Source organism: Zerene cesonia, chromosome 19, assembly GCF_012273895.1.
Source record: "Zerene cesonia ecotype Mississippi chromosome 19, Zerene_cesonia_1.1, whole genome shotgun sequence".
NCBI classification, from domain to species: domain Eukaryota; kingdom Metazoa; phylum Arthropoda; class Insecta; order Lepidoptera; family Pieridae; genus Zerene; species Zerene cesonia.
The window spans coordinates 3094284-3111082 of record NC_052120.1 but is presented as its reverse complement, the minus strand read 5'-3'; the positions used below and the strand labels follow the sequence as shown (position 1 = coordinate 3111082).

Below are 16799 nucleotides of genomic sequence, written 5' to 3'. Positions count from 1 at the left end.
TCGTTACTAATACTGTCTGTATTGAGTTTTACTCTTTGTGTTCTGTTACATAGGTAATCTGCAATCAATGTGTGAAAATTTATTAAGGCCGACTTTAAAATTTAAAGATCATCCCTTTGTTATATATTTTTTTACAAATAGTAATAACGTGTTATTATTATCTGTTGAAAATAAAAGCATGATATTATGACGCTCCGATTTAAATATAGAACAGACCGGGTTACTCATAAATAAAGGTTTTATACTTGGACACGTGTACGTATACTAACCAGTATTGTTTGATAAGTTTTTTTACTTATAAACTAGGTAGTTTATTTTAAAACATTCCATTAAGTGTTAAGTTCCTGGAAATTGTGCTAGAGAATGCTATTAACTTATTTTTAGCAAAAAACTAAAATGCTAGACGTGTCTGACAGGTATAGGACTTGCGACTGCATTGGAGGCACCAGCTATCACATGGACATACAATAACTGGATAGTCAGAGCACGAAACTTTATTGTAGTTTTTCTTAATTCTCTACTGAGAATGATTAAGTTCATATACCTACTAGACAAGTGTTTCTTTGTGCCTGCTAAGAAAATATATATAGATATCATAATTATTTACTCTAGTATAATCCCCTATTATCTAAATTATAATATACATTACAAAAAAATACATACATTACATATAATATACATATATATGACCTACATCACCTTGGAGATATTATATTCGAAATAAAAGGATAGAACAGTCATTCTATCCTAATTCAAGTCGAGACAAATACAACGACCAAAAATCATTAAAAACCGATCGATCGTTTTGAGTTGATAAGTGGTGTTGCTGACGCGTTTTTTTTTAATAAATACCAATATTTTCTCACTTAGTTTGGTTTTTGATTGATTCCTTGGAGATCCCGAATTCTGCAAAGAATACTGACCATAATATTTATTTCCATTTGAAAGGCAAAATGACGATGACGCAAATTTTGAAATAGCATTCTGCTGTGTTTCGTTCGGTGAGTGGGGGAGCCGGAGACCCATATCCTTTTCCTTACACTTCCCAGTGCTTTCCTTTATTCAACTTACCAATCCCTTCCCAATTTTAAGTCGGCAATCTATTTGTAGAGGCGTAAGGTCTGCAATGGACCTTATGCCTGTTCATGCAATGTTCATGGGCGGTGGTAGCGCTTGCTATAAGGCGTCCCACCAGCTCCATTGCCGACTGCGACATAAAAAAAAAATGATGACGCCAAAAAATAGTCTAATAAAACCAGTGAAATTAATGTGTCCTCGACTATATATATTTATATTAAAAAACTTAAAAAAGAGCAATGTCCATCACACTAACAAAAACATATTTTTTAGGTTCCCTATGCCTGCGCAACGTGTACATGGTGATACCAGAAGCCGTAGAGAGGGGAAAGGCAGCTGTAATTAAGTGTATGTATGACCTGGAGAATGAAGACCTGTATCAAGTGAAGTGGTACAGAGGGGACAGAGAGTTTTGTAGATACTCCCCGAGAGACGTGCCGCCATTGAAGGTGTTCCCTATTCCTGGAATAGAAGTTGATGTAAGTAAATTGCGATCCCTTATGGTTATTTTGGATGTTTTTACACGCTTTTTATTAGTTTCACCTGTATGTTTGTTTGTAACCGACTTCTTTGGGCGCGATTTTGACCCACTTTAAACGGCCAGATTTCGTTCAAACTTTGTAGATTTATTGAGGACCGATGACAATACACTAATTTGATAAAATTATTCCATTTTTCAATTTGCAAAATATGATAAAAGCGTGTTTTTTGGTTTTTTTAAACTATTATAATATATTATTTTAGTTTGGAAATATAATTGATGATTGATTGATGATATAAATTACTCTCACTATCAAACTTCTACATTATTGCCGAGATTCATGTTTTGTCTTGGTTTGATGGTTGATTTATTAAAACTGTTGTTTTCAAATGCTCTAGAAAAGACGCCATGTTCATTGCAATATGTCATACATTTGGGTGCACGCGCAATGCACCCAAAGTGACGTAAATATTCAATAGAATTACATGGTTTTGATGAAGGAATGTAATAACTATACTCTTAAGTAATAAAATATGTTATTTTGGATTTAAAACAATACTTTTTGCATTAATATAACTTGTAATGGGAAAATATGAATGTAAAAATTATATTAATTTAAATAGAAATTGTATAAAAGCTATCTAGATTGTTAATATTAGTTTTAATATAATTTCACCTCGTATGTCGGAGTACCTACAGTCAAATATTTGCATAAATTGATGTATCAAAAGATTTCAGTAAATAATCCTTTTTTTTAAATATAATATTTATCGGTTTTCATTTTGTTTCATTGTTTATTTATTGAAAATGTAATCCTTACATATAGTCTATCATTCTTTCACGCCGCAGCAGACCTATTTATGATATAATTTTATGTCTGGAGATAGTTTATAGCGTGATGAAGGCTACTTTTTACCGCAATTAAACATATTATTCTCATGGGAAGATTCGTAGAGATGCGCATTAAACAACGTTTAATAAAATATTTAACCAATCGATGACTCTGTATTAGAAATGTAACACTCCTTGATCACGCGAGCGAAGTAGCAGGCATTAGTTATCTAACTATAACACCAATCGATGGTGTCTCTAATAAGCAAAAAATCCTGGAAAGTAATATTCAAATTAGATTCAATTAAATGAAAAATGACTTGACAATGCCCTACAGTTATTCGTAAATGATTAGCGTTTAATAATATTTGTTTTTACGTGTTTTATTACTGTTATTGGAAAAAGTTTGTTTCATCGTAAAAAAACACATTGCATAAAAATTTGTCATTGAATTATGTCCTTCAAAAAATCTCGTTTATGAAGTTATAAAATTTTAAATTGCATTCAGCCAAGGCTGCGTTTTATCGATACAATATTGTGTTCATTGAAATAATCTTCCATATTGGTTGATATGGTAAATAATTAATCGTATCATTAGATGGAGTGGGGTATCCCTTAGACAGGTAAAAAGCAGTATAAGAAATAAAGTAAACAGAAATAGAAATAGAAATTCTTTTATTTGCCACCACTTAAAATATGATATACTTACATCTAAAACAAAATATGAAACAGTAATAGTGGCAAAAAGGGCTCCCCGTCAGCTAAGCAGTAACCAATTTAAAAATAAAATGTATTACTGCACTCATTGTCAGAGGAGGCAGAGCTTTGATTCAGTAATAAAAAGTAAATCGAGTATATATCAAGTAAATAAATATGACGTCAATGTGTGTATTTGTAGTATACATAGATAAATAAGTAAGCTATTATTTGATTCGAATTTGCAAACATACAGAGTGTGACTATAAAATCTGATAAGAGTTCTGAACAGTATCATTGGTGCAAATATGTGGCGACAGGACAAAATCCTATGGGTAATTGATTCTGATGCTGGAGCAATATAAACCTCAAACGTTTCTTAAAACATTGCATTGAGAACGATTTCGTAAAGGTGGCAAATTATTCCAGCACTTTGAAGCAGCACATCGGAAACTTCCACGAAGTGATGCTGAGAATTGCCGCAACAACCTAATACTTCCAGAATTAGCAAACCTAGTATTATAATAATTTTTTACCCAATCGAGCTTTTAATACAAATATGCAGGTTTAGCATTCTTAATAACACCGTACAAAAGTACACTTAAATGTTCTCTCATCTTTTTCTCTCTCAATTCATAAACGAGGAGTTGGATTTGTTCAGATATGGAGATATACGAACTCTACGAGGAATACAATAGCAGAAACGCACACAAGCATTATGGACCCTTCTAATTAAATAGCATAAGAAATTCCATTGCTGTGGCGGGATGACGGGGGGTTGAGTGATCAGTCGTCATGTTATAAAACTAAATATTAAATTTCTTGTGTTGTAAATATTTTGATTTCACCATTTACAAAAGTCGAGAGGACTCTGATTATCGCCTCGATGTGTACATTTGGAACAATATTTATGAGAGATGAAATCATGAAACATATTTATAAAGATTTACTTTATGAAAGTAGAAATTCGATTGTTGCATTTTGCATAACCCATCAGAGTCGTTATATGTACATAATTTTATGCCGACAAATTTCGTTTTCATTATAAATTCGCTTTTACGTTAAATATTTACGGAAACACCGTATAAAACATTTCATATTCTCCGTTAAATCCTTCTGTTTAAAAAGAGATTTATGAATCAAATAACCACCAACTACTGATTTTAAAATATACATAAAATAAAATTTATGAACTCTAAATTTCTTTTACGCATTCATCATAGAATGGTGTGGAGTTTTATCGATGTTTTAACACATAATTTAGTAGGTGGGGTTCCAGCCATTCAAAACGCTTGTTTAGGCTAGGAAAAATGCTCTGGGAAAAATAATACAGAGCTCAAAGAACATTAAAATATGACTGTCCTTTATGCTTTAAGATCGGTACGTGGACTGTCGGAATTCAATGACTTATTTGTACCCAATTTATTTATTAAACCCGGTCTAATCAGAACCAGTTGAGGTTGATCTTTAGTATCCATATTTACTATCTAAACTTTTGAGAAAAAATGTCACCGATGTTTCCACCACCTCAAAGTAACAACTAATAATATTATACCTAATGTACCTACTTTTGTCTATGTCGGTGCTATTTAATTATTTACGAGTGTTTTACATATTTTGACGCCAACGGCCACTTCTTCATTAAATAATATAAATTTTTTAGGAACTTTTAGTTGACTTTGAAAGATATGTTATGAGCAGGAGTAGATCGTGATTTATTAGTGTTTTCTTATTATAATGCTGGTTTGCAGAGAGGGAGGAACAACATTAGATTTGGTAGATTAGACCCCAATGACAAGAATTCCCTTAACACAAAAGAATGACGCCAATTGGTCGATCTCAACGAAACCGCGAATCTATGTCCAAACATAACGAAAAATAAAAAGAAATTCGCCACGAATTGAAAACCTCCCTCGTTTTATCGGTCGGTTAAAAGCGCACGTTTATAAAATTGTTTACAAATAAGTTTCTCTTTATACGGCAGCTAAGATATCACATTACGTTTTATCTTCTACACATTGTTCCTATCTCCATCACAATAGGCGTATCGTGTTACGTGACGCTTTTTAAACAAATACATTAACACAAGACGGAGAATCGATATCCTATAATATTTGCGAATGTTTTATAAGAACTCAATGGAATATACTACATTATAAATAACGTTTTAATGCACGATAAAATATGAATGTCACATGAAATATTTATGTTAAAGGGGTCTATTGATTCTTTGTGCCTATAGAGACCATATTTAACGAAGGTAATTGCATGGTTTGAGCTGTTTTTATCGACGCGACCGATTAACCTGATATTAAGAGTTTATAATACTTAAATGATAAAATTTAATATAAGCAGTATTTGCTGTTATTCGATGTTAGTATTAATATTTCTTATATTACACACACATACACACATACAACGCATTTAATTTGTACTGCATTCATTTGTGAAAATAAATGTTCTTTTAGAAATTAGAAACTTTTTAACGGATTGTAAACGCGATTTATTCATTATATTATTAACCCGACGTTTCGAACGTTTCGAACACTTTACAGAGACTCTCAGTCTCCCCGTGACCATAAATGTGTATATAATACTCGCGTAAAATCAAACACAAGAAAATAAATGTTCTGTTTTGTTTTATTTTTATGAGGTATTTATTGATATAATCAAATAAATAAAGAAATTGAATAATCGGCTGTATTTTTTTCTGCATTTACAATAGACAGTATTAAAACGATAGTTGCGAGATTTAGCAATCAAAACCTGTGAGTTCCTCCATCCATATTCAATATTTGAAAAAAAATTTTGTTTATACGGATTATACCAAATTTGAATTTGAATGGACGAAATGGATTTTCAATTTTATTGAAATATATTTCTATAAAGATACATCTCAACTCTGCTATTTCCATTCAAACAATATGTATACAACAGCTGACAGCTTATATATGTTAACAGTAATGTGAATGAAAATTGCTACAATTATCCAACAATTATGTGAGCAATAAATATTTATAGCACAGCGCTTGATCATTAATAAATTAAATATTGTCACACAACAGCGTTTTACAAAAAATAAAGACAATGTTCCATTTGGATGAATTATTAATTATTAGAATATTCATTATTCTTAACATTTAAATCAGCATCGTTTTGCGCTTGTTTTGCGCCGTCTGTTATAAAATAATTTACAAAAATCTCTGTTTATCTGATTACAGGAATTTCAGTTCCTAACTGTTGCTATTTATTCTCGTGATAAAAAGTTAGAGCGGTTCGGCTTTGATATACAAAGAGTGGAAGGTCTGAAAGCAATTTATTTGCTGACATTATGTTATTTACAAATTCGGGTTTGTTGGTTCTCCAGATACCTTTTTACCTGACCGTCAAACCGTCACTCAGTATTAATTTTGATAAAAATCATGTATAGCAGGTATTATCCTATCCTACTAGTCCTATCCTACTTAATCCTACTAATATTATAAATGCGAAAGTTTGTAAGGATGTGTGTGCGTTTGTTGCTCTTTCACTCAAAAACTACTCAACCGATTGCAATGAAATTTGGTACGTAGACAGTTGAACAACTGGAATAACATATAGGTAACTTTTTATCCCGATATTCCTACGGGATACGTACTTACGCGGGTGAAACCGCGGGGCGCACCAAGTTTTATTATAAGAATGTTATAAATGTTTTCGTGATAGTTCATTTTGAGAACAATTGTAATAAATATGTAATTTTGAGTCTATGCTTGTTAGCTTTATTAAAAAGTAAAGTTTTCACTATTCGTATTTTATTCGCATTTATAAATTACTCATATTTGCACTTTATTTAAACATCATCAACCGTACCAACATTCCTATCAACATCTAATTAATTTAATTCATCCACATATCGCAAAAATAATTCCTCTAATTTATTTGATCGTTTATATAAGTGCAAACATTAATTAGGACTCGTGTACTTAGCATGAAACGAGTCTCTAAAACAGAGTTAGTCACGCGGCACTTGGCAGACTATCAATTGCGTTCAACTGGATAAATGTACTCATACGTCACCCAGACTAATTCTTTGGAAGAGAAAAGTTTGTTTTACCTGCGCAAGTACTGAAATAATAAATTTACCGTTATGAACAATAGTGAACATATTGAGATTTATTAACGCAAGTTTTACGTGAAATGTAGGTACTGATTATTGTTAATATAACATGCAAGTCTGTTGTATGTAAATTTACGTTATTAACCTGGCTACGAGTCAGGACAGCTTTATCAAACCGACCGTGAAGCTGGATTTATTTACGTTATGGTTATATTTAAATACGTATGTTTATACATTTTATCATATATACATTATTTGATATATAAAAGTAAATATCAATCATCGTGTGTGTGGTTAAATTGAAAAATGTATTTCATTAATTCAATAATTGTGTTATAGAAGAACATAGATCTTTAAAAGGGTAATTTTTTATGGCAAGAAAAACTAAACATTTACTAGCTTTTAATTTTAGTTAGCGAAGCGCGGCCTTAAGATCTGAAAAATATAACAGTTTAATAACAAATTTTTATGAGGCACCGCTCTTTATGAAATCTTGCTGTCCCACTTCCTACTATATATATTATGCATCCTACTATCCTACTTATATTATAAATGCGAAAGTTTTGTAAGGATGTGTGTGTTCACGCAAAAACTACTCAACCGATTGCAATGAAATTTGGTACGTAGATAGCTGGACAACTGGAGTAACATATAAGCAACGGACTTACGCGGGTGAAACCGCGGGGCGCAGTTAGATTAATCATAAGAATGAAATACAAGTCATGATTTTACTCAAAAGATTTGAAATAAATTCAATTTTCAATTTTATAGCATTGAAATGCTTTTTATAAATGAGAAATTTTGAAAGAATTGAAGAAATTTGATCACGAGGCGGGATTCGAACCCGCGTTTTTTGCCTTACCGTAGCAACGCCTAGCCTCTTGGCCACCTGTGATCCCGCCACTGTAATCGAATTTCTTCTACTCTTTCGGTTTTATGTGCCTAAGGGACACCCCACGCCATCTATTGAGATGATTAAGAACCATCACAACCAATACGAAACATTATTTCAGTGATTACAATATTGTTTCGGTGGAACACGGCCTTTTGTTAAATTTAATTTTTAATTTTATAGCACTGAAATGCTTAAAATTATAGATTTGTAATATTAAAATCATGCGTAGGTAAACAGAATATTTGATGCAAACAGTTTACTAAGTAGTAAGTAATATTCATCATAAAGTATTTTCTATTTTGTTGTGAAGTTATTTTCTACAGTGCCATTAAAGCAAATAGGTTATATTAAGGGCAAAAAGGTTTTAAAAATTACAAAAGGATTTTTATTTGTTGTCTCAGAAAATGTGAACAATAATGATATAAAAAATTAACTTCAGAAGAAATCAATGAATAAGCAAAACTGGTAAACGTATTGTATGAAAATGTACAGCTTCAATTTATTAAAATAAGACGAATAAAGTCCCTTTAAAAATATATATCCTTCTTTGTATTTAACGTATTCAGAAGCCAGCGACTTGTTCTATTCTTCATTCTATAATGAACATTACGAAAAACACATTAGATTCAAATTTGCAGGTTTTTTGTCAAAGAGGCAAAAGCTTTTCATATATTTGAATAAGACGCACTGTTTTGTATCACGTCCTTGTATAAACAAAGCGGACACAGAGCTCATATGAAAAGATTATTCTACACATATTATTACATTATGCTAGGTTGTGTGAATACAAAAATTGTCTCAGTCACTGCAATATAAACTACGCCAGCGTTATGGTTGCGCGATATATAGTGAAATTATAGTTGAAAGCAACCTTTTTATCTTACTTGATAACGGTGACTTAAGATTCACGCTTTCATTCGTAGAAAAAACATTGGCTAGTACATCTTAAGACTTCAGAGTTATAAGGAAATAAATAAATTAAAAATGTAAACAAATGAACATTTGAAAGAATCGCTGTGGTCGTAGGTCTTTGTGTATTTTACAGATTATTTATAATTTAACATCTGAACAGTGTTTTCGGTGGTGAATTAATGCAATGGAATGGCGGCATACATTTTATTCACAGATTTTTTACAGATTGGACGAAAGAGCTTCAGGCAGACTTCGCCAAAAGAACTGCAAAATGCAGTAAATCTTATTTACGTAAATAAATGTCATACGTACCTTTTCTAAGCTTTTCTCAACATCTACTTTTAATGATATTGATTTTTTTATGGAAACTTGGCAACGTATAATATAGATATAAGCAATTTTGAGTACCTACACTCCATTATTATTATTATATATGTACAAACACACAGAAGTTGGAAAATACAGTATTTAATTTCTGGGAACAATGAGATCTTGTCCTTTGTAAAGTAGGAAATGATTAGTGACCATTGCGTGTATCCAGTTTTCGCAGGTGGAAATTATAACAGTTACAGGAGAGAATTTTTTTAAATGTTGTAATATTAGCTTTGTTCTTTTTAATTCTTAAGAGTCTGATACTCTCACGTAGTAGTAAAGTACTGAGCTAGGTATGTAGATTTTTGACCTAAAAACGGGTTAAATTTGACTACACTACCTTTTATAAATCTCGAAAAGTACTCAACAGAGCGGCAAATGCATATAATAAAATTAGAGTCGTGCTCCTTTTGATAGAGGAATACGAAATTCAGAGAACATATCACCTGTACGGTTTTCCAAGCATACCAGTCGGTTCTAATTTCAGTAAGAAAAAAAAGCTATTCCATTCATCCTCATATATTATTACTTGAGACGAAATCCCACTTTTATTGTCTGGTACAAAAGTGTTTCGCTTTTGTTAAACGGACTTTGAAAGTAATTCCTCTTCCTGTGCATTCTGAGCGGCCGTATTAAAATTTTAAACAGTGGAAAGTCACTAGCTGGGTTTCATGTGTAATTTTCATAACCTGTCTACGTTCTCGTTATTCTTTGTTCAAACAGTGGATATTTGAAGTACTATTTAATGAATCATTCGTTTGAATAACGAGACTAAATTTAGAAATTAAAAACTCGTGGTCGAACTCGCTGTAAAGTGTTCGAAACGTCGGGTTAATAAAATAATGAATAAATCACGTTTAAAATCCGTTAAAAAGTTTTTAATTTCTAAATGTATAATACTCGCGTGAAATCAAACACAAGAGGCTAAATTTGATAGCTATATTTATAAAGACCATACTTACTCATGCTCGTTATATTCAACGAATGGTTTTTGGAAGAACATTTATTTCAATCTCTCCAATGTCCAAAAAAGAAATTGAAATTATAGAGTGTACAGGCAATGTATCCAAATTAAGAATTAAGCCAATTTATTATATAGAAACGAATCCGTCCATGCATCTAGAACATTTGAGAGACTGAAGTAATATAAGCATACGTAATGTATTATATACACTGAATACATTCCTTTTATCGTTCCCCTATCATCTAGAGCACAGACTCGGTACTTGTAATTTAGCAAACTTCAGCCAATTGACTGCATAAAACAGATATTGAATTGAACTTCTTTAATTCAAAGACCTTATAAACGCCGCTAAGTCGGTTACATGTTCCGCTAGCTTTGTGCAAAGGTCTTTCAGTGAACTTTTCAATTGTTTGTTCGTACACGTGGCCGTTCGTGCCGTGTAAATGGCGATGGCAATGGCCATTGCAATATAGAGATATTCAAACTCTAATCAGAACATAGTATACATCTTATCATACGAGTTCACAAGAAAATATGGTTGGCTTGCAAATATCAATGTATGAAAAAAATCTTTTATCTTCATGTACCTATGCATAATTTTTAAGAAATCTCGGTTCGTTGAATTTATCTATGCTCGGAATAAGACTGACGCTTGTTAAAAACTTAGAACGACAACCTGGGCGGAGAGGAGACGAGCAGCTTGTTAGTCAATATGCTATACTATCATTATCATAATCATTGCTCCAAAATAACATATAAACGAATTAAACCATACATTTATGTATTCAATTAGGCTTCTTTTAGAAGCACTTTTCAATCGACATAACATAGTTTCACCATTTACCACTGGTTTGGATAGAAATTTCTACAAACAAAAGCCGACAAGAAGCTCCTAGACTAGTTGCTTAAAATCATGTCAATTACATAGTTTAACTTTACATAATATTATGTTTATCATACTAATGATGCCAAAGAACATTCCTGTTGTTCCAAAGCGACGACATTCCATGGATTTTCATATTCCATATAACCGTTAATGCTATGATATTCACTCTTTAATAAAAATTATATAGGATTTAGCACTAATAAACTCCTCAATATTATGAGGAATCCTATTAAAAAGCGTATACATGAATTAACTTTTTAATTAAATTAGATTGACAAAATGTTGAACATTTTACTTAAATACAATGCTATTATATATTATTTTATAGTGAAAAGGTTACAAATACTTTTAATACAGATCGTTAAAAATTCAATTAAATAAATTCGACATCTCGAGGCAAGAACAATGCGGAATGACATTTTGTCACCTACAGACATTCGAGGTTAGTACATTTCTAAAAAATAAAATACTAGAATCAACAACGGTGATTGTGAACTTTTGTTCATATTCTATAGTCTGTGTATTTGCGTACTTCTTCTCTTTTAGAATTTTAACATTTATTATTTTTATGAAATAAACAACGCACTCAGCAGTACTGATTTAATAACGTATGCCGTATACTACTGAATCACTACTGCTGAGTGCGTTTGGTGGAGGATTTAAAGTTTTTTTAATTATTTTTTAAAGATATACCTAATTATGTTATTTGAATATAATAGAATGTACAAGTAGCTTCATTTTAGCTTGGCAACTTGCCAGCGTCTTCGCCTGTGTGGTGGTAATTTCCATACGGAATTTCCATGGAAATGGAAAGTTTCAAAGCGGTAAAAAGTAGCCTATATAGACCTCTAATCTCGAGACACACACCAATAATATCATCACTTCTATCCGTTGCGACTTGGAAGAAAGTCGGACACTGTTTTTCATATCTATAAATAATTAGTAACATAGGAATGTAAAGATACATAATAATTGCGGCCTTAAGTCTAATTTATTTTATGTTGTTTATTGGTGTAACCAGTTTTTTCTATCTATTTTTGAAACTTGGCGAGGGACTGTGGCCAGGCTAAGTCGGTTGGCTTACTAGATGCCAACACGATAGTACTATGTGCCAAAACTTACGTCTGTGGGCTTAAGCGGTTGCCTTATACGGAATGTATTGGGTATTTTACTTAATAACTCCACTTTAATTTTCATAAAAGGTTTAAAAATAACGTAATATATTAAAGAATATTTTTAAACTAGGTATACAAATCTTAAGCTAGATTTCTAATAACTTATTACATAAAAATGTTTGCCTGGATTTTTAACAAATCATGATTAAGATATATTATGTTATCGAACATACACCGGTGAATGTTAATGTACACAGAGGAGATGTAGTGAATCTTAGAATTTGTGTGAATGTTAATAAACCAGTGTGTTTGAAAAGTAAGACATTAAGCCTATTTAAATAATAAGCTAAACAAAGTAAAATAGGTAAAAACCGGTTTCAGTATTCAAAAATATTAACCAGAAATATATTTTTTGCTTGTATTTTACTTATATCTAGTCTAATAAGAAATTCGTTCACTAACTGCTACTTGTGTTTGCAGCGTGACGAGAGCGACGCGGAGAAGTTGACAATAAAGTCGGCCACACGGACCGCTCATGGGCGGTACACCTGTGAGGTCTCAGCCGATGCACCTTCCTTCCTCACCGCCCAAGTACATGGTGCTATGCATGTCGTGGGTAAGTGACGTGATGACACGATGTTGTTTCCAGAACTGTTAAGGTTAGAACTGAGACTGGATAGTATATTGTAGAAAGTAAGATTTGATATTCATTAAATATAAAGAAATAGAGATTAGTTTGCTCAGTAACGTTAGATTACAACAAGAAATACGTATTAATCTATTCATGTGAGTAAGAAATGAAATTATGTGCGTGCGATTTTTATGAAATCAATAATATCATTAATTTGTTGTTGTTTTAGTTTTTCTAGACATCGCAAAATCTAAAATAGTATTTAATAATAATTAGGTTCAAACTTTTGTGTTTCTGTTAAAAAATAAGCATCTAGTAACCGGCGTCACTGTGCGCTCTCACTCTATAGCAATAAATAATAATACATTCTCCAAGAGAAATACTTAAAATAATAATAAAAAGTTAAGCATTTAACGTCTAATGTATTTCTTGACAAATTTTATTTACCGGCATAAAATTGACTAGGCAGTAAGTTTTTAGGAGCTCAGGAAAGGAGGAACTCAGTCCTTGAATCGTCGCTCACGCTGTAGCCACAGAACCAAAGTGACATTCAGGTCCAATTAACTTCCCGGTACTTGATTGCTGCTTGTATTGTGGCGAGAAACCCTCCAATAAAAGTCCGAATATAACCTCGAAAAAATATTTTTCATTTATTTTTAACTGTTGAACTTTTGTGTTCCAGTCGAAATAAATTTGTCCAACCTGAAAACCAAAATTATAAAGTTCATTTAACTGGTCTAAAAATACACTTTGCGGCTACTCCGCACGGCGAAATTAACTTGAACTGTAGGAAAAAAATTACGGGAGTATACATTGTAGGAAATAATACTCTTAAGGCTAATTTTATACATAAACATTTTGCTCGTAAACCAGAAAGCAAACTAGAACCACACATCGTCAAAAAACTGCTTTTAGATGCCATTTTCTCAATATGACGGCGCCATTGGCAAATACGAGATGTGGAAATTGAAAAAGAGCGCCTTAAAATCTAGAAAATCACCCATTTTCAAAGCACCAGAAAACTTTATAGCGTAATCCATTTTTCTAGAACCAAATTTAAGTTTAATCCGAGATATTAGCAGAGATAGCTTATTTCATTTTTAAATACGTTTCAGAATGAAAGGAATTAGTTTCATCATAGTTTTGAGAAGTTTCTCATGTCGTTTGTCTCGATTGATCCAGAGATTTTGGTCTTTGCCTATTGTATGTTAATCTTATATGTATAAAAAAGATATGTTACACTATGTAGCTTACGACTAATAATATATGGCAATTTTTACCGACCTTTTTTTACTTTCTATAACAAACCACGGAATGTTGGAAAGTAATGTTAATTAACTATGATTTTTAACGAGTATTTTTAAGACTAAAAGAATAGCCGGCTGAACCGGATGAGTACCATTCGCCAACAGCTTTTAAATGCCGTTGAAACGCAAATTCATCCATTTATAATAACGACGATTTATTCGATATTTAGTTCCTGTAATAACCGATCTAAATTATTCTTAATTAATTACATAATCTTTAATTTCATACGAAATTATTTAATACGATTTAATAAAAATGCGAAAATATTTGGACACCATATTCACTACGGTTCTACTTCTAATAGTTGGGTTTAGATGATACGATTACAATTGTGTACATGAAGAAAGAAGAGAAGAAGAAAATTCATTTATTTATACAAGGTAAAGTTATAAAAATTTACCTTTATTCCTATCGCCAATCCTTTCTTAATCCCTTCCCAAAAAGTCGGCAATCCATTTGTAGAGGCGTAAGGTCTGCAATGGACCTTATGCCTCTCTAAATGCTCATGGACGGTGGTAGCGCTTACCATCAGGCGTCCCACCAGCTCCATTGCTGACTGTAACATAGAAAAAAAATTTAAGAAACTTAGACTTTCCATTGATTTTAAGTGGACACCCTACTGACCCCCTAACAGTAGCAGCGTACAGGTAAAAGGAAGAAACAAAAATAATGAAAAAATAAAAATAAGTACAATAATATAAAACAATGTAAAATGTAAAATGTATATATAATATTTATATAAATAAATACCAAATTTACAGAACACACATACACATTACATTCTTATATACGATAATAACAATTAAATAAAATTATAAACGAATAGACAATACCAATACCAGGATAATAAATAAATAAATCTATTGCGCCTAAAAACTGCAGCACCAATACCAGACAGTCACGTGCTTGGTGTCTCAACCTCAGAACCTTTTTGCAAAATGAGTAGATGTTTTTTCAATTCATTTTTAAAGCCTAATACGTATACTATACTAATACGTATACATAATAGTTTTTAGTATTACGTATTGGCGGTGGTAGGTCATTCCGGCATTTAGAGGCACTATATTAAAAGCTACCCTGTGGAGGGGCACCTCCATCACTACGTCCTTGTACCGTGTTTCGTGGGTTGTATTGGAATCAGACAACCACTTTAATTTTTTTCTACAAATAAGATGGCACTATATACTTGACGACGTTAAATAGAAGTGTCGCAAGCTGCAATTGGTGTCGATAATCCATTATCAACATGTTATTGTTATTCAAATACGGGGTAACATGAGCTCGACTTGGAATGTTGTGACAAAAACGAATGCAAGCATTTTGTACCCGCTGTATTATTTTTTTAGTTGTTGCCAGTAACCGAAGGCAAATAACAGTGCTATAGAAATAAATTTTAAAAGAATCATTGATTCACATAATAATTTACGGACATTTACATTGAGGTAATTTCTTATTCTGTGCAACAATTTTAAACGATAGCAGCAATTTCTAGATAAATTCATTATATGACTATTGAACCGTAAGGATTCGTCAAAGACTACACGTAAATTGCGTGCCTCAATTACCCTTTCTATTGGTTCTCCGTTAATTGACAAACATGGATTTTGATTTGCGATGGCATTAATTTGGTACCTTGTACCTAGTATCATATATTTATTTTTATTTGGATTTAAAACCAGGCAGTTACTTTTTGACCATGTAGTAATGTTACTAAAATCCTCTTGAAACTTTGTCAAGGCAGTACCCATCTCCCTCACCATGAACGAAATTTATAATTGTATGTCATCGGCATATAAATATCATAGATATTTACAATGTTTAATGATGTTAGTCACGTGAACATTCGCATTATAATGTGACTCATGTCACATTATAATACGAATGTTCCATATAACTAAATAATGCTGCAAAATTATGCTTTCATTTTCGATAAACCCACCTAAAACGTAATGAGATGGAAATGCCTTTGCTAATACGGTGAAATTGTTTTAATCAATCATTCTCGAACCAATTTAAAAAGATCCATATTGGATTTTCTGTTTCATTATACCTCAGTTGGAATATTTTATATTCAGTACTAGCTGCGCCCCGCGGTTTCACAACGTAAGTCCGTATCCCCGAATATCGGGATAAAAAGTTGTCTATATATTATTCCAGTTCTCCAGCTGTCTACGTACCAAATTTCATTGCAATCGGTTCAGTAGTTTTTGCGTCAAAATACCAGCAAATACACACATCCTTACAAACTTTCGCATTTATAATATTAGTAGGATTCGTTGTTACATATTGGACTCAAGTTGAGATGATATGTAAAATATATTATTCATGCTCTTGGGAAACTTATAATGGTGGGTTAATGCGATGTTACACGCCAAGGCTGATTCTGAGTGCTGAGACATACCTTCTTCTAATAATTGTCCTTCCAAGTATTTTAAAACTAGGAAATATTTTATTCTCTCTGTTATATATCTCTTTTATTTTCGGTGCGTACTGATGACTATTCATCGAAATGCATCAATAATATAATTATCT

At 32.0% G+C, this 16799-nt stretch overlaps 1 protein-coding gene across 1 annotated transcript in view; it reads left to right on the top strand.

The window, feature by feature from the left end:
- Window positions 1-16799, top strand: part of LOC119834433 — a 64202-nt gene that overhangs the window by 14769 nt on the left and 32634 nt on the right. Inside the window, exons 2-3 of the mRNA XM_038358792.1 lie at window positions 1351-1556; window positions 12809-12944. Coding sequence (XP_038214720.1) covers window positions 1351-1556; window positions 12809-12944 — 342 coding nt within the window. The remainder of the gene's footprint in view (window positions 1-1350; window positions 1557-12808; window positions 12945-16799) is intronic.